Genomic DNA, 18,266 nt, shown 5'->3' with positions numbered 1-18,266 from the left:
GCACAAAAACCTTCAGACCTCCAGTGTCTTTCTGTCACTACTCAGATTTAACCTAAAAAGCCCTGACACAGACAAAACAGCTTGTAGGCACTAGCCTCCATTTAGTTTACAGAGCAGGGCATGCCTCGAGGCAGTATGAGTGAGAAATGCACACATTATGCCGTGTTTGCTCTTCGTAGGTCAAGGACCTATGTCTACATTTAACACAGATGGACACCACTATTTGGACTGCCAGATGCTGGCTTAGATACAGCTGCAACAACAACAGTGGAATGACTAACTGAGTCCCATTTAACTTAACATGTAACTCCTCATTTCTGGAGACTTCTTCTTCACCAAGTATAGAAACACATTAAGTATAGGTAATGGCATTCTAGTTGTCGTCAGTGTTTGTGCTGGTGCACTGCATAACTCTGAGAGTAAATGAGAATTCAATATGTGTGAGTGTGTGTGTACAGTATAGGGATGCACCGATACCGATACCGGATCAGATATCAGGATGATACTGTCTCAAATAGCTGGATCGGACGATCTATTAAATTCAATTCTATGTTTGTATACTTTATACCCTTATAAAAATGGATTTTTAATTCCTGCTTACGTTTTGACTAATTTGTTGCTGCATTAAAAAAGGTTTACACCTGAATTGTAATTCCTGTTAATTTTGAAGATTTTTTACCAAGTTGCTGGTGTATGATTTATAATTTTAATAATAAATAATTAAGTGAATTTATATCTATGTATTTATTTGTTACATTTTGTTTTACAAAGTTAAGAAAGCGATGTTTAAGTCAAGCCTTTTGCCTTACACATAAAAGAATGATCCCAGTCACTTCCACTAAGTGAGACATACAGCTTATTAATGAAACACTGGTATCTGATCGGTCATCGTTATCGGCCGACACCCAAAGCCCATGTATCGCTATCGGTATCGGGACTGAAAAAGATGGATCGGTGCATCCCTAGTACAGTACATGTATAGGTATAGGCCATGTATCAGTAGTGGTTTTCCAGATATACAATTTATTTGAGCACCCAACCAACATACATTTGAAAAATGTTTGTTTTCATTACTTCTGCATTCAAAAGTCTGCCAAAGTGGTGAATGTCCAATCCTTTAGACTGAGAAAAAAAAAATTTCTTTCCCAAGCTGTAGCTCCCCACCAGCATAAGACCCCCCCCCCTCGAGGGATTCAACCACCACCAAAGAAATTCTCAAACTGAGGGAAACACAAAAATCAATTCAATGAAACTCTGGAAACCAGACAAGACCTCTTACCCTGCACCTACATTTGTATTCTGCACACAACCCATCACTGTTCTATCTGTGTGTGTGTGTGTGTGTGTGTGTGTATCAGTGTGCATTACCTGGTGTATCTCCTGCCAGCCATTCTCATCCACACAGCCGACCTGGGCGTGATCATGCAGCAGCAGCTCACAGCAGTAGGGGTCTCCTCCTACCATCGAGCTGTGGTAGAGAGGAGTCAGCCCCCTACTGTCTTTATAGTCAGGTGATGCACCCAAGTCCATCAGCGTCTAGTGGGACAAGAGGAAGGTTGGGGGGGGGTAATGCTTAAATTACTCTTCATACACTCCCGAGTCACTGTTGCATCCATCATCATCACCATGCAATGTGAAGGTCAAGGAGACCAGTACATATTATGTATATGTTATTAACACTAGGTAAATGCTATCTTAAGAAAAAAATCCAGAAAGTACAGTAATCATTCAGTCAGTGATTAGTAGCATTCTTGTACTGTAGGACATGTAGAAAGTGGAAATAAACTATTATAGATTTTATTAGCTAGAGCTTGACCTTTTGAAGACTAACGCCCTGATCACACAGAGTGCGTTTTAGCAGCCTGGGGCGGCTTTTTCTAATTGTTTTCAATGAGAGTGAAGCATTTTGCGCGCTGCTTTTTGCGTTGCCGTGCGTCTCGCGTTTTACTGCAATGTGCACTTTGCGTTTTTTCAAGAGCACCCTGAACGCGTCAAGTTGAAAAAAATTCAACTCAAGAACAGAAAAACGGCCGACATCATTAGCATTTTTTTCTCATTGTGTTGACTTTTGCTGGATACCCGGAGCTTTATGAGTTTACCAACCGTAGTAACCATGATCTGAACAGAAAACAGCAGGCCTGGAAGATGTTGCTGGATACCCGGAGCTACTGTATATGAGTTTACCAACCGTAGTTACCATGATCTGAACAGAAAACAGCAGGAGGCAAATTAGTGCGGTACTTGAGATTTCGGGTAAGTTGTTTTCTTTCATTTAAATTGTTCTATTAACTATTTGGGTCGCGTACAGTTCATGGTTTGTGTTAAGCTTATGCTAGCACTCATTTGGTAGTTGCCTAGCAACAGTTAAAAAAAAAAAAAACAGCAAACTGCAAAAAAAACGCTCCGTCTGATCGGGCAACAAACCTGCAAAACACTCAGTGTGATCAGGGCCTAACTATACCAACAGCAGCTTATGTATGTTACATGGCCCAGTGACATTGAACATTTGGATAATGAAAATGACGGAGCGGAAATAACCAATTCCATTTTCAACAGTTCTGGCTCAACAGGAAATCAATTATATGACTCATGTAAATCCTTTCATTTAGTTACAAGCCTCCTCAAACCAGACACATACAAGGCCGTTCAATGAATATGGCAGCCCCATTCAAAGAGGGAATGTTAATCCTCACATATTTAGTAATTGCTCAGGCCCTCTGCCAGAGATTGCCTACCTGCAGACTCTCCTTTCCCAGAGGGAAAGTTTGCAAGCAGGCAATTGGTGTAGCAAAAGGAATAAAAGAGATGAGTCAGCTTTCTGATATGATTGTGTGTGTGTGTGTGTGTGTGTGTGTTGTACTCACTATGAGCGCTGTATGGTTCTTGCTGCGCACGGCCTTGTGTAGGGCAGTAATGCCATCTTTTGTTCTGAAGTCCAGATGCGCCCCTCCACTCTTCAGCACCTTGATGAGGTCTGCACATCCTTCCAGCTGTGCCGCCAGCGTTAGAGGACATTCTGTAAAATCCAAGGATGAGCGAGCAAAAAAAAACCCCATCAAAAATCAGCGCATTGCCAGTGACATTACTCTTCTTAGAAAAATGAACATCCAACAGTTGAAGCTGTCAATATATGATGACAAAATTGCCCTATACAGTTATCAAAACTGTGGGTTCACATTTTCAGTGACTCTGAATTTGAATAACTGCCTTAGCTGTCGTGATTGTCACCCTCCAGTCTGCCTAAGTGACTGCTTCCTGTTGGCGTTAAACCAACACATTCTCAGCTCCTCTGTCAGACTACAGGTCAACCAACAGGGAAATCTCCTTTATGGCTCGACAAACATTTGCATAAACGCAAGAAGATTAGGAAAGAGAGTAATCCAGCTTTGCCCAGCGTGTAGAAGGCTTATTTCAGAAAATCCATACATGGTCATTTTGTGGTGAAGACAGACAGACAGAGAGAGAGAGAGAGAGAGAGAGAGAGAGAGAGACAGACAGACAGAGAGAGAGAAAGAAAGTGAGAGAGAGAGAGAAAGCACAAGAGAAAAGACAAATCAAGGTTGAAAAGAGATAATTAATTAACTAAATTAGGGATGGGATGGGATACTTAGTACAGACGTCCTCACCTCCTGTGTCTGGATCATGGAAGTTGGGGTCCAGGCCTTTTTCCAGGAACCTTGAGACCTTTTCAATGTTCCTCTGCTGCACATATTCCATAAACTTCTTCAGGTTTGCCTAATGGAGGGAGACAAGGGAGCGGGGAGCGGGGAGAGGGGGGGAAGCAGAAGAAGAGACATCTGTGATTGGGTGATGTCAGACTCATGTGGATGGGGGATGTTTAATAATGCAGTTCAGAGATGAAAGCTAAAGTCGCTGCTCTCTCCTTCTGTGTTTGAAGGTTTTATTTCTGTTCTGTCATGCCAAGCAAATGGACCGTGTGCAGTAGATATTATAAGCTATAATAGGACGGACCAAAAAAGACAAGGAAAGGGCTGTAAAGCAACGCTGAAATGAAGACCTTTCCTTTGGATATTATTGCAGAGAAAATGTGATTCTGAGGCCACATTTTGAGTTCAAATGTAATGGCTATAATATTGCGCCTTAGAGCAACACTTGTTACATCACATTGATGTATAAAACCATTTTCAAGACACACATACAAACACACATTTTACCTTCCCAAATCTTAACACACACACACACACAAATACACTTAATTTCCTCTGTGACTTATGATTCAAAATATTCATCACCTCTGCTGATGGGTGTAAGCCTGTAGAGTATGAAAAGTGCTGTGAGCAAGGTACCAGCACTAACTCTTCATAATAGATTACTATAGCCTGAGAAATCAGGGCAACGATCGATCTTGGACTATCTGAGACATAATATTACAGTGCAGAAGGTATCTAATGATGATGTACTGTACTTACAAAAGAGTAAACACAGGAATTATTAAAACATATCTACTACACTATAGTTTAATACTGAGCATATAGAATATCAATGAATACATTGATGACAGCCTAAAATGTATCTCGAGGATGTAATTATCTCCAATACACCGAATGAGCTTCACAGAAAACTTTCATTACAATTGCATTCTGTTTCTCAGCCTCAGTCATTACGTAACATCCACATGTGCAAAAGCCTCCAGACACAGACTACATTTTACACAACAGAATTACTAAGCACAGCTTAAACACATACAAACATGTACACTCACATGCAAGAATAGGAACAGAACACATCAAACGTTTTTTTTTTTTTTGACACTCACCATGTGCGGCATCATATACTGTATATCCCTCGTTCTTAAAAGACACACCGTGCACCTTCCGAATTTCACATCACACACTCCCTTTCTCTTCACACCAAGTCATCTGCAGCCCGCTTGCCTCCACAAGCCTGCCTCTTGTTCAGGCACACCGCACTGACATGCTGTGAGGAGCTGCCGACCGCCACGCTCACCGTCTCCAAGTCAAACTGAGTGAGAGAAATTCACTTTGGCTTTTTCCTCTTTTTTTTTTTTTTTTTTTAGATGTTCTGTGAGGCAGTTGTTATGGTGATAGGATACAAAGACAGCTCCGGCAGCCAATGTACACATGAGTGGGAAGAGCATTGAGGTTGTGTTTGTGAGTGTGTGTGTGTGTGTGTGTGTTTGTGCCGCGGATGCTGCCTTGAAGAGGCTCGGTGATGATTTGCCAGTGATCAGCTGGATCTGATGTGTGTTTTATTGCTTGTTGAACAGAGGGCTGATAAAAAAGCCTTTGTAATGATTTATCTGCTTTGGTGAGGGTCTAATAAACTCTATTCTCTCAGTCTCGCTATCTTCCTCTCTCTCTAACACTCACACATACAAATGTACGCACATGCAAAGACACAGAATTATTTACAAGTCACCGTGACATTCTGACAATTGTCTAAATATTCAGAAAACAACAGGACGACAGTCTGTCATACATCAAAGGTCTGTGCAGAACTGGTGGAGTGAATAAACACAATCTGTTTGTTGTTGTTTTGCAGGACCAATAATTTGCCATGAAAATGTCAAAAAATTATTTCAATGATATATATTAAAACTAGGGCTGTTAAGGATAACACGATAATAACACGTTCACGCAATCAATCTTCCGGAGGTTGTAGCGGGCTCAGTTTTAGAGCTAGAGTGAATATCTTGGTATCATATAAAACTAGAAAACCTAATGAATCTACTGGTACCAACCAACTAGCTTGTCGCGAAGGACGCTAAATAACGCTCCAAACTGTCATGGTCATTTTCAAAGGGGTCCCTTGTCCTCTGACCTCAAGATATGTGAATGAAAATGGGTTCTATGGGTACCCACGAGTCTCCCCTTTACAGACATGCCCACTTTATGATAATCACATGCAGTTTGGGGCAAGACATAGTCAAGCTGTTGTTGCCTGTTGGGCTTGAGTTTGCCATGTTATGATTTGAGCATATTTCTTTATGCTAAATGCAGTACCTGTGAGGGTTTCTGAACAATATTTGTCATTGTTTTGTGTTGTTGATTTCCAATAATAAATATATACATACATTTGCATAAAGCAAGTATATAATCCAACTACCCTGTTGATAAGAGTATTAAATATTTGACCAATCTCCCTTTAAAGGGACTGTTTGTAACTTTTTAAGCGTATAAATGTAGCGGGTCGGCACACATGCGCGTTCGCATATGCGCGCTCGCGTGTGGCCGGAGCCTCGTCTCCGCTGCCTGCTCTCCTTCTCTCAGACAGCGTCCTCGCTGTCTCGCTCCACCTCTAGACGTGAACGCGCGCTCACTCCACACTGCAGAAGAGTTAGTTTAGCTCTGAGAATATCTAGTGAATGTACAGGAGACGTTTGTGCAGAAATAAATGCTGCAGCTCCTCCAGACCAACAGAGCTTTCCCGTGTCTTGTGAAGTGACGTAGCTCTTCAGAGAATTCCGTTACCCTCTCGTTACCGACCGGGTGCCGGTGTCTCCTCTGCTCTCTCCGTCTGCGGGCGGAGAGAGCAGGGAGACATGCTGCAGAGCCCCGCTGCATCAGCCTGCGCTGAAGCAGGAAAAGCCAACACTAGGATCAGATGTAAATCATGTTCATGGAGAGACCTTTGTCTGGTCAGCTAACATTACTGCCAAGCAGCTGAAATATAGAGTGATATTGTGCTTTTAGCTGACGTGTGTCGCCTCACTGTTTTGAGCGATGCTCGTTCAGGTATATTTAGAGCGAGCAAGCGCGAGCCCGATGCTGACTTTCGTTGATTTCACGGCCACAGGTGTCGCTGTTAAGCAGCGTTTCTGAATCTTACAAATAGTCCCTTTAAGGTACATTTTGAACGGATAACAAATGTGCAATTAATTTGTGTTTAATCGGAATTAATCATGGACAATCATGCAAGCAGTCCTAAATAACTAGTTAAATATAAAATTAACTAATTTTGCAAACATTCCAAACCCACTCATCTAAGTTTAAAAAAATAGTTAATACGATAGTTTTACAGTTTATATTTCAAGCCCAAAAACATTTCCAAAATTGCCCCCATTTTCTCCTTTGGCAATATTAAAAAATCATCCAAGCTTGAATCTCTGCATGTCTTTCATGTCTCCTCCTTTAGATACTGCAATTCTCTTTCTTCCTGACTTAGTCAAAAACTCTCTGTCATGTTCCCAGCTTGAAATATTGCGGAAAAGCCTTCAGCTGGTGCAGAGAGATGAGTGTGGATCATTTTATTCCAGCCATCTGTGCACTGATTACCTACTACTTTTAGTAGCAATCACTCAACAGGAGATAGGTCTATCTTTTGCATTTTCATTTCCATTCATCATCCAAGCTTTTGCATGCACACGCAGCGGGGCGTGGCAGTGATTGGCAAGTGTGGGGGGGGAATCCTCCTCCACAGTTTATAAAATTCTGGTGAAATTAAAAAGTGAAGTGGAAAAATTTTCAAAGGAGTAGGAAAAAAATGAGTAGTACCCCAATCTGTTCGCATTTCATTCATTTATTTGGCAAGTTTCATTCACATATGAATGTGACTACTGTCCCTCGTGGGCTATCATACTGTATATGACAATCTGGATATAGCATTCTTTCTGTTGTTTTCTGGGAGCTGAATTTTTTTTTATATCTTATAATGACGGATGATTACTATAAGGTGGTTATGGTTGTTGCCTGAAGCAAAAAATAAAATTCGGGACCACATCATGCACACAGCAGTAGGTGAAAACATTACACCCATAAAAACCACTGTGTCAGCAAAAACAAAACATCAAATATTGTAAAAACTCCTCACAACTGCAGGGTGGATGATAAACTGGGGAAAGACCATTAAGACCAGTAAAATCATCCTTGATAGTGTGTGTGTGTTTATATTCCAATACAAAATAAAATAATTAATATGACAATCATCGACAAATGTCCTGAAATCTAGTGAGCTAAACTATGAATAACTCAACCTCTTGTCAGACTATGACAGATATACTACACGCTGTACGAGGTGTATGAGGCAACATGTTGTTGTATTCATGTAGGCTTCTTTGGCAGGCAGCCCTGTTTGTAGCAGCATGGTATCCTGTCTGAATAAACTGCCGTAGGAAGTTACAACCCACTCACACGGAAACGACAATCAATCACACTAACAGGAGATGCTGTGATTGAGCTCACTGTTAGTGGATGTGTAGAGCCATATCGTAGGTAACTATTTCCAGATATAAGCACAATTATTGTTTAGGGAAAAGGACTGGATGTGCAATACATGCCCCTAATTTTGTGGAGTACAAATCTATTTTTTATTACCAGCCTTAAACCTGGCAGTTTGCTGCTGTTGCTTGCGGGCTACAGCAGCTTCAATTAGCTTAAGGGGCATAAGAAACGGATCTGATCCAGCACATATTCTCCACAACAAACAAAGTCCCCAGCAGCTTCAGTAGTGTATAACCTCTTCTCCATCAGACAAGGCTATTGGTGCCTTCAAATGAAACTCGTGAGCTTGTGTTTACAACGTGGGAAGTTGTGTACACGAGATGCTTGGCCGTTGGGAATATCAACATTTTCCTCAGACCTATTATAAAATAACGAAGAAAAACAATATACGATTGAAATTATAATAATGTAACTTATTATGCGCTGAAAATTTAACTTCCACGGCCTCCGCCATTTGTGACATCGTCAACAAACACATCACAACTCGTGAACTTGGAGCATTCAGAAACTTTCCACATACGAGGTTGTGAATACCACAAGAGGAGGGCGTTCAAATGGACTCTTCTCGTGAACACGGTAAACACGACCCCGTTTGAAGGCACCATATGCCTCATCCATACAGTATAAACATTCTTACAGCTCTAATGTTTAATATGGCTGTCTGTTGTAGTTACCTCCATAGATAACATATGAGTTCACTGGTAAAATCCATCACATACACAAACACACTTTATGTCACTATGGGGATCTAAATCACAGCAACCACTGTCCTCTCCAGGGAGGAAGGGCAACCCTAGCAAAGAGATAGAATCAGAGGAAACAAGAAATAAAAATGACAGATGTGGTACACCGTGTGTGCCTAGGTAGGTAAGGACATGAGTAGCTACATACTAGGGGTGTAACGATACATCGATCTGGATCGATTTATCGATTCAATGATCAACGATCCAATATATGGTTGCAAAGTGAAATCATCGCTACATCTTGTCATCTTGAAGATACGCCTTTATTTTGAAATTCTTAATGGATAAAAAAAAACATTTGCACTTAAACATGAGAAATGTGTCACTTTTTATAATGAACAACATTTTATGTTTATTCTTTATATTAAAAAAAAATAGTTTTTCATTTAAATGTCTGGAGGAGCCCAGTAATAAAATTGTCAAATCACAATTTAGTTGCTTTTTGTGGTTTGATATAAATGTAACTGATTGTGTTAAATATATGTGAAATATGACATCGTCTCATATCGATCGCAGGCCCCTGAACTGAATCAGATCGAAATCATATCGTGGCAGACTGTGACATCAGCAAATATTGTATCGTTGTCCAATGAATCAATAAAATATCGTATTACGATGAAACTTGTGATTTACACCCCTACTAGATACCTGTGCATACTTATGTACACGTATTGTTGGGAGAGGAATGCAACACTGAATTACCATACCACCAGCTGAGGGGCACTCAGAGAGACGCTCAGTCTACATAAAAGAAAGTACAAAAACAATGTAGTCTTCAAAACACTACGGATGTAATTCATTTCAGATAGAAAAAGCGCCTCAGTCACATAACTGACTTAATTGCAAAATGATATGACAAACAGCACACACATCCTGTTTCCCTTTAGAAGGAAGGGTGTGCTCTTAGTCACTCCATACTAATTTTGGCCAATAGACAGTTCCCATCTCTTCTATTCTCTATTATATGCTATTTAATAATGATACCAATACAGCAGGAAACACTCTGGCTACTCTGATACTCATCCGTCACTGTCAAACAGTAGTAACAACATGTAGCTCATCTTCAAATTCTCAGTCTTATAGCATCTCGTCTCAACCGCTCCTCAAATCTCACACTTCATTCCAAATGATAAGTGTTTTGGTCTTTAGTGGTAACAGACAGTACTTCATTTTAACAGAACTACTACTGAGGGAACAGAAAGTTGCATGTTTGCACAGCCAAAGTGGATGGTTTGCCAAAACAATGTGCACAAGGTCATGACCAAGCTAGTCAGAGTTTTCACACAACCAACCGATACTCCTGCAATTACCTGCAACTGGTCAACAGCGTCACGGGATTATTTCTGTTAACATCTCATTTGTGTTTTTCCTCCATCTTCCATGATTTATCAGTTTGAAGTTAAGCTTGCTGACGCTGTGATAGAAAAACAGTATTCTTCTATCTCATAGCTATCCCACAGTTTGCAGGCTGTGCCATTAAGCTGGTCCGAATCCGAGTGAAATTGATACTTTCAGTTTGTTTTCTATTTTAGTCGGTTTCACAGTGTATAAATTAAAGTGGAGGGGCGTGTACAAAGGAGCGAATCTATCTTTTTCGACTCAAGAGCTGCCACTTTTATGCAGGTAATCACGGACTTTGATATATTGCCGTCAAAGTGTTTTCACTTTGACTCTTCACTGTTCTACTGTGCGCACAAATCCCTTCTCCTCCAGTATATCTCTATAAACGTCACTATTTCTGTGGACTTTATTTATCATATTCTGTATGTTCTCTTCGGCACGGATGTCAAGCACACATCGAACTTCTGCAGGAGTCAAGGTCAGTTCTCTCCCACTCATGTTGACCTGTCCTTTACCTGTGTCCATCTCAACAAATGCCCGCACAGGCAGCCTGCCTTTTGGCTCTCTTGGAAACAGTCGGAGCTTGGTCAACACTTGGTCAACAACAGAGTTCGATTAAAACTGACTCAACGTTGGCTTGTGAAAGCGTAGACCCCACACAGATTTATTGATAGAGATATTTAGTCATTAGCTGTACTTGTCTACACCCCAAACTTTAACAAAAAGGTTGACTGGTGATCTATGCAGCTTCAGTACACTACTGTCATGAGGATGGTGTAACCCTGCTGTGCTGGATCAAGTAAAAAAAAAAAGAGAGGGATGTTGTTTGCAAGAAAAGAAGAGAGAAAGGAAGGGCAAAATTAAAGATAGTGTCTAATCTCAGTGCAGCAGAGTAAGAAACAGCAGCAATAATCAACTCAGAGAATCTATGGCAATTTATCAACGTGTTTAACCAAGAAAATATCCTGCAGATTCGGTTTGATGCTCGGCGAGAGGTGCCCCCGCCTGCTCTCCATATGATTAGAAATGACAACATTGATTTGTGTTTGATGCGAATATGATTTTTGTCCCCGCACATTCATTTCACGGACGTTTGTGCTACTGCTATCTGCTAAACACAGATTATGAATAAAAGTAATCTGAAATGTGGAATGTAATAAATTAGGGCTGTCAAAGCTAACGCAAATTCGTTTTAACACAATCGATCTTTTGGAGGTTGTAGCGGGTGCAGTTTTAAAGCTAGAGTGAAGATACTGGCATCATCAGAAACTAGAAAACCTAATGAATCCATTGGTATCAACCATGTTATACAATCTTGTCGCGAAGGAGGCTAAATAACACTCCAAATTTGCACTAAATTTGGGCGAGGATAAACTGTCATGGCCATTTTCAAAGGGGTCCCTTGACCTCTGACTTCAAGATATGTGAATGAAAATGGTTTCTAACGGGTACCTACGTGTCCCCTTTACAGACATGCCCACTTTATGATGATCACATGCAGTTTGGGGCAAGTCATAGTCAAGTTAGCACACTGACACGCTGACAGCTGTTGTTGCCTGTTGGGCTGCAGTTTACCATGTTATGATTTGAGCATATTTTTTATGCTAAATGCAGTACCTGTGAGGGTTTCTGGACAACATTTGTCATTGTTTTGTGTTGTTAGTTGATTTCCAATAATAAATATATACATACATTTGCATAAAGCAGCATATTTGCCCACTCCCATGTTGATAAGAGTATTAAATACTTGACAAATCTCCTTTTAAGGTACATTTTTAACAGATTAGTTTGCGATTAATCACAATTAATCATGGACAATCATGTGATTAATCGCGATTAAATATTTTAAGCGATTGACAGCTCTATAATAAATCCAACTACTGATTAATGTTGACTTTGCATTCATTCAGTAACCTGTGAGACACCCCCTACCTAAAGATGTCACTTCACCAGTACAGTAGCTGGTTATTTAGCCCAGCAGCCAGGGCTTAGGGAACCTCCTGATACTGAGGGGCAGCCTTTTTATTCCCATTCAAGAATTTACAATTGCAGGGGATTATCAGAATTACACCTGCAGGATTTCAGACCCCTCACTAACTCAGGATTCTGCCCTCTCCTGCATACTTATTTTCTTTTTTAAATATTGGCACATTGCTACTCCAGCTAGCAGTACAGAGATGATAAAGGCTCCTTCTTTTAGTTCAGTACCCTGAGGAGGCTCTCGTCTCCTCCGCCACTAAAGGGGGATTATCTGACAGTACCTGATAAAAGCCGGAGAAGGAGGCCAGAAATTACAGAGACAACACGACTCCCCCTGCCTCCCTTGCTGTCTTCCCTGCCTCTTTTATTCACTGCGGTTATTCTCCTTTAGTTTTTCTCCTCCTTTAATAAAGTGTTTTTTTTTTACCATAGCTTCATAAAAGGACTGCGTACACACTCAATATCCTGTTCAATAGTGAATGTGCATCCATGTGTGATCCATACAGCTTGTACATATGTGTGTCAGACACTTCCACTGCCCTATATTTACACTCATTACCACATGGCTACACCGCCCCTGGTCCCCTCACAGCTGGCCTACAGTACGCCGTGCCATGGATGAGTAGTAATTAAAATGTTCACCAACATGATGCTTCTTCGGGGGGATCATATATTGGCCTAATGTGAGCTGGCCCGTAAAAGACACACATGGTCTAGAGCGTCACAACTGCTTAGGCAATAAACACGGTGAGGCAGTGTAGTGGGTCATGGGTATGCTCTGGAGACCGTCAGACGTCGGGGTGATGTGAGTACAGCCTAAACAGTTGGGAAAGAGCAGAGACCTCAAGCAGACATGGAAGTAATGCTTTCACCCATTGAATCAGCGTCCTGCTGTCAGTGCAAGCTGCATTGTGAAGACAAGCATACGGTTACGGTAAAAGATATCCTCACGTTTAATTCAAAACCTATGTCTAAATGTGACATAATATTACGGATTACTTACAAAGCCCTAAGAGGACTCGCCCCGAGTTATTTATCAGATCTATTATTGCCCTATGTCCCTCTCCGCACTGTGAGATCCTCGGATGCGTCATTCCTTGTGGTTCCGAGGTCCAGATTCATACACAAAGTTCATACAGCCTTTGCAGTCAGGGAACAGAGATCAGGGCTGCAAACTCGGTCATGTCTTTTAAATCACTTTTAATAACAACATTTTTTAGAACTGCTTTTATGTGATTTTATTTATGTTTTAAGACATTTTAGTTGTTTCACTCTCTGGGTTTCTATTTGTTTAGTTCTTTTAGTACGTTTCATTATCCTTGTGTTTTAAATGTGTTTGGTTTTTATTGTAAAGCACTTTGTAACTGTGCTTTGAAAGGTGCTATATAAATAAATATTATTATTATTATTATTATTATCATTAACCACAGACCTTATTTCATGCATCTAACCATAAAATCCATTCATAAAAAAACATTGATTCAAGACGAAGGAACCGGAAGTGCAATAATGCTTACTTATTTCCGGGTTTTAGGACTCCTTCTTGCAGCACTCTATAGTAGCTACAACAACTGACTCATATGAGGCTACTTTGTGCCTACAACTCATCAGGTATACTCTGTCAGCATTGAGCTGTCATATTCGTATAGTGAAGCCTATTCAGATGCCAGGTGACTTGTCTACTCAGCCTGTCTGACAGTGATGCAGAAAAATGTCTTGACACTGACTGATGGTCTGATAAATCAGACCCAACAGTGTCACTGATGAGCAACGCAGCTGAAACGCTTCTGGTTAATTTGATTTAATTATTTACTTGTAAGCACTCTGTTAATGAATGAATATGTAGAGCATTCTGTACATATATACAACGTAATATTCCGAATTACAATCATCATGAAGGGGCAGAGATTCAGGGCATCAACAATCAGTCGTGTGTAGTCACGTCAGCAAACACAAACACCCTTATCTGGCACAGAGTGTTCCTGATTCTCTGTCTGTCTGTCTGTGCTTTGTTGACAGTCACTTATATAAAGGCTGGACTGAGAGCGGGCAAGCCTTGACCTCCGTCTCCCAGATGCTTTGTACGCAGGCCGCCCTGCTGCAGGGGCACTGCATTTTAATTAGACACACAAACCTAGAGAGACACAACTCCGTATTAGATACAAATCCGGCTACATTCTCATACCCCCACTCACACAACAGCTTCTAACAGCAGCAGTAGTAGTTTTATTAAGTAATGCACTACTAAACCTATGCATTTGTCACGCTAAGTGTTGTTGTTTTTGCATTTGTGTGCCATATTTCTTTAGTGTTTTATCAAAAGTAAATATCTGTTGAGGCAATATAAAGGCTTTGGTAAGTAGTGCTAGGGTGTTGACAGTGAGGGAAAGTATGATAAGATAGACCATCCATGTAGATAGATAAGTAAGCAGGGCAAATAAGGCGAGCACAGTTCGCAGAGTGAAGGTGATGCAGTATTTTAGTAGTATTGTGTAGTTCATAGAAATGGGTCCTTTTGATAATCTTGTATAAATACGGACTTGTAGTTTCAGTCACAAACTGAAAAGCATGCAGTCTATTCACTCAGCTCCCTAGCTGGGAAGAGGAAGATAAAAGCAAAAGGTATCATGTAAATATACTAAGATGTGCTTCAAGTATTTGGCAAAACCACAAAGCAAACAGTGCCAGTAGAGACTGCGTGGTGGAGCTGTCACTGGTCTGATGCATCTTCCATTAGACTCAAGGTTCACAATCAAAACAGAGGCTCCTCTGTTTAAACCTCTTCTCATCAGAAGAGAAAAAAAACAAAAAAAAACAGGCAAATGGCTTAGCTAGTTGTATTTGTCGGTTTATTCTATAATTCATGGTTTTATTGCAGAGTATGAAGGTCTAGAAGCATGTTCCCATTAAAAATGCAACACGATGATACGGTGTGGCAGAAACACAAGAAAAGGGGGTCACGTGAGGGGAAGGAATGGAGGAGAGGAGAGGAGAGCAAAGACATGATAGAAGAAGAGAAAGAAGTGTGAGCATAAGAGATGAGAATAGAGTGGAGCAGCAATCTATTTACAGCTCTAATCTTCTTATCACGTGCAATATTTGGTTTCTTTTGAATCTTAACAACCTACTAATCAGGGGTGGGAAAAAAATCTATTCACCTATGTATCGCGACTTTTTTTTTATGATTTTGAAATCAACCTTTTAATGCCAGAATCTATATATTTGCTTCATTTGAGTCTATGTGGAGGAAGAAGGAAGTTACCGCTTTTATTGTTGTAGTCTGAGTAATGTGACGTCATATCCGTTCCGTATCCGTCAACCAAAACAAACCGCAGCCGCCCAAAACAACAAAGCTGAAAATGGCAGAGGGTCGACATGGATACGTCCGGCACCCTCACATTTTTAATCCAAACTGGTAAACACTACACATCCAGTAAAGTATGGAAACACTTTGGGTTTCACACATTGCCAAGAAAAGCAGAGCTAGACATCATGGCTAAAGCTGCATGCTAACTCTGTCATGGACAGGAAACATTGGCGTAGCTGAGCCATGGATGTATAAAGAGAACGGAGCTGACGGGAGAGCTAGCAATGGACCTTTTTTTCTTTTTCCTTTTCAGTCCATCCCAGGTTTAGGTAAGGTCTTTTCTGCTGAAACCCCAGTAAGTAAAATGTTCCTCTTGTGGATACGACAGTAAGGGAGGGTCACCACACACTGGCAAACAACTATTTTTGGATGATTTGAAATTCTGTTACAGGTCTTTGACTGTTTCCAGACTGTATTCCTGCTGACCATCGTACGCCTCCTCTGACTGTGAGCCAATCTTATTATAGCAAATAATGGCTCTGTGTCAAACAGGCTCCTGGCTGTCTGTGTGATACAACGGCTGTACAGAGAGCACTAGCACCTTCAACTTCCTGGGTTGCTAATCTAAGATAAACATCTAAAATTGTAAATCAGTCAGTGTGTCTGAGTGGGTGTTTGAGTCTTCAGAGTCTTAATTCATTTGCATTCCATGACAAATTACAACAATGGTCGACTGGATATACGGGATCTACATAAATCAACATTTTGTACACAAACTAACAGCCAACAAAAGCAGAAAATACACTACTTAGAGATAAATATAGTGCAAATAGCCTCTGGTAAGCCAGCAAAATGTTACTCCTGAACACATCAAATAAATGTCTGCAATGTGAAATCCCTCCAGTTTGCACATCTCTGCAAACAAAACACTTGGGCAGCTACGCAACTCAGGCTCTTTCTATTCATCATTCCAATTTCTACAGATGCTACTGAATTTTAAAAACAAAAAGTTTTTGTTCAAAATGTGTTTTTTTCCATCCAGAAAGTGCCCACGCAACTTAAAAAATGCTGCAGGGAACCAATCTATTTGCATATTAACTGCCCTAGCATTGCATAGTTCACTTGTTTTAAATATCTGGTGCAACATTATTTCACTTATGATGTCAGTGTGTTGATATGTTAACCATGAAGCTATCAATGGCAATGCTATAAAGGGTAGGCAATATAAAATGCAATCTAATACAACAGCCCTGCTTTAAATACTACCTTCCACTCTGTGGTAATATTTTCAGGGCCATGATTTGTGGTAGTGTTGTACTAGACTGTATTATCTAGAGCCAAATCAATTGAAATGGAAGCTTCATTAAATGTATATGTATTTCTTCCAGGGTTATTGTCTTGGATTGTATTAGACCGCACAAGAGCTGCAGATATTGGCAATATCAAGTCAATATTAGCTACACATGAATGAATAGGGTAGGGGAGTACGTATGTTTGTGAGACGTGATTTGCTCCCATTGCACTAGTCTTTGTACCAGGGTCTGAAATTAACACCCGCCACCCGTCAAATGCGGGTAAATTGTTGGCAGTGGCGGTTAAAATCGTCAGGCCATCCCCCACTTTCAGGCAAAACGCTAGAGATGGGAATATTGAACCGGTTCCCATTGAGAACCGGTTACAAGTTTTCTGATTCCTTGGCATCTCATGCTCATCTGTGACGATCAATTTGTCTGTATCGATGCTTTCCGACAGTTACGCGTACACAATGGCGCATATCCACGCTGTATCACGTTTCAGTTTGTTCGGGACCGGAGCCACGGCAGAGAGAAAGAAAGCACTAAAAAGCATGGCGCTACTAAACCTGAGGGGATGCACCCTATTTTTTCCCCTGATAATGCGACACTGTCAACAACAAATCTGTGTTGAAATCAACAGGAGGAGAGTTAGTTACGTTACCTGTTAGAAGCCAGTGGGCAGCACAGTCCTGCTTGGCTAAATAACGGAGCAACTAACGTTAACGAAGGTGCCATTGAGTTACATTATGGTGTGTTCAAGCTGTCTTCAAAAATTACTATTGGACGAAGGTAAATTTCAACATTATCATGATGTGTTGAAATGTAATCTCGTAAAATGTAGTTTTTGGCGAGAAACCTGAATAAATCCAGTTGTGTGAAGATGTTTTCACAGCAATATAAAATAGATATCAGAGAGAGATTTATCACCTGTTTAAATTTCTAACACTAGCTCTAAGCGGCTTATAACATCATTAAGACTACTGATGCCAAGATTTTCTTTTAATCATAGCAAATATTTAAATAATCATAACCATCTGAACTGTGTGTTTTTATGCAAATAACTACTAGAGATGACAATAGCAAAGTACAGTACAATACTTTGTACAGTACCCTCCCACCCCCCCAAAAATAGGGCTCCCACTGAAGCTGCAGTGTAATTCAAACTCTGGAATTTACCATGCATATGTTTGTTATTTAAAATATATCAATGTTGAATGACATCAGATCAAAAATGTTATTCTTTCATTAAGCGCATAGATTTCAAAAGTGGCAGATACAATTTCTGTGTGGCAGATAAAAAAAATACTTGCCTGCCAGTGACAGGAAGTGAAAAGAAGTTAATTTCAGACGCTGCTCAGTACATTCATGTTGTAACCAGTTAGATAACTACACATTCTCT

At 40.5% G+C, this 18,266-nt stretch overlaps 1 protein-coding gene across 8 annotated transcripts in view; it reads right to left on the bottom strand.

Annotated features, from left to right (window-relative positions):
- shank3a (SH3 and multiple ankyrin repeat domains 3a) overlaps positions 1-18,266 on the bottom strand; it is a 211,121-nt gene that overhangs the window by 103,529 nt on the left and 89,326 nt on the right. For all 8 annotated transcript variants that reach the window (XR_005206500.1, XM_037766242.1, XM_037766244.1 and 5 more), the window contains 3 exons: positions 3,627-3,735; positions 2,865-3,016; positions 1,369-1,536 (listed from right to left, as the gene is read on the bottom strand). Coding sequence is in view for 7 of the 8 variants with exons in the window: in XM_037766242.1 (XP_037622170.1) it covers positions 1,369-1,536; positions 2,865-3,016; positions 3,627-3,735 (429 nt within the window). In the remaining variant the exon portion in view is untranslated. The remainder of the gene's footprint in view (positions 1-1,368; positions 1,537-2,864; positions 3,017-3,626; positions 3,736-18,266) is intronic.

This window comes from Sebastes umbrosus, chromosome 4, assembly GCF_015220745.1.
Source record: "Sebastes umbrosus isolate fSebUmb1 chromosome 4, fSebUmb1.pri, whole genome shotgun sequence".
Classification (NCBI taxonomy): domain Eukaryota; kingdom Metazoa; phylum Chordata; class Actinopteri; order Perciformes; family Sebastidae; genus Sebastes; species Sebastes umbrosus.
The sequence above is the reverse complement of the archived record's forward strand: the minus strand, read 5'-3'. Positions and strand labels throughout refer to the sequence as shown.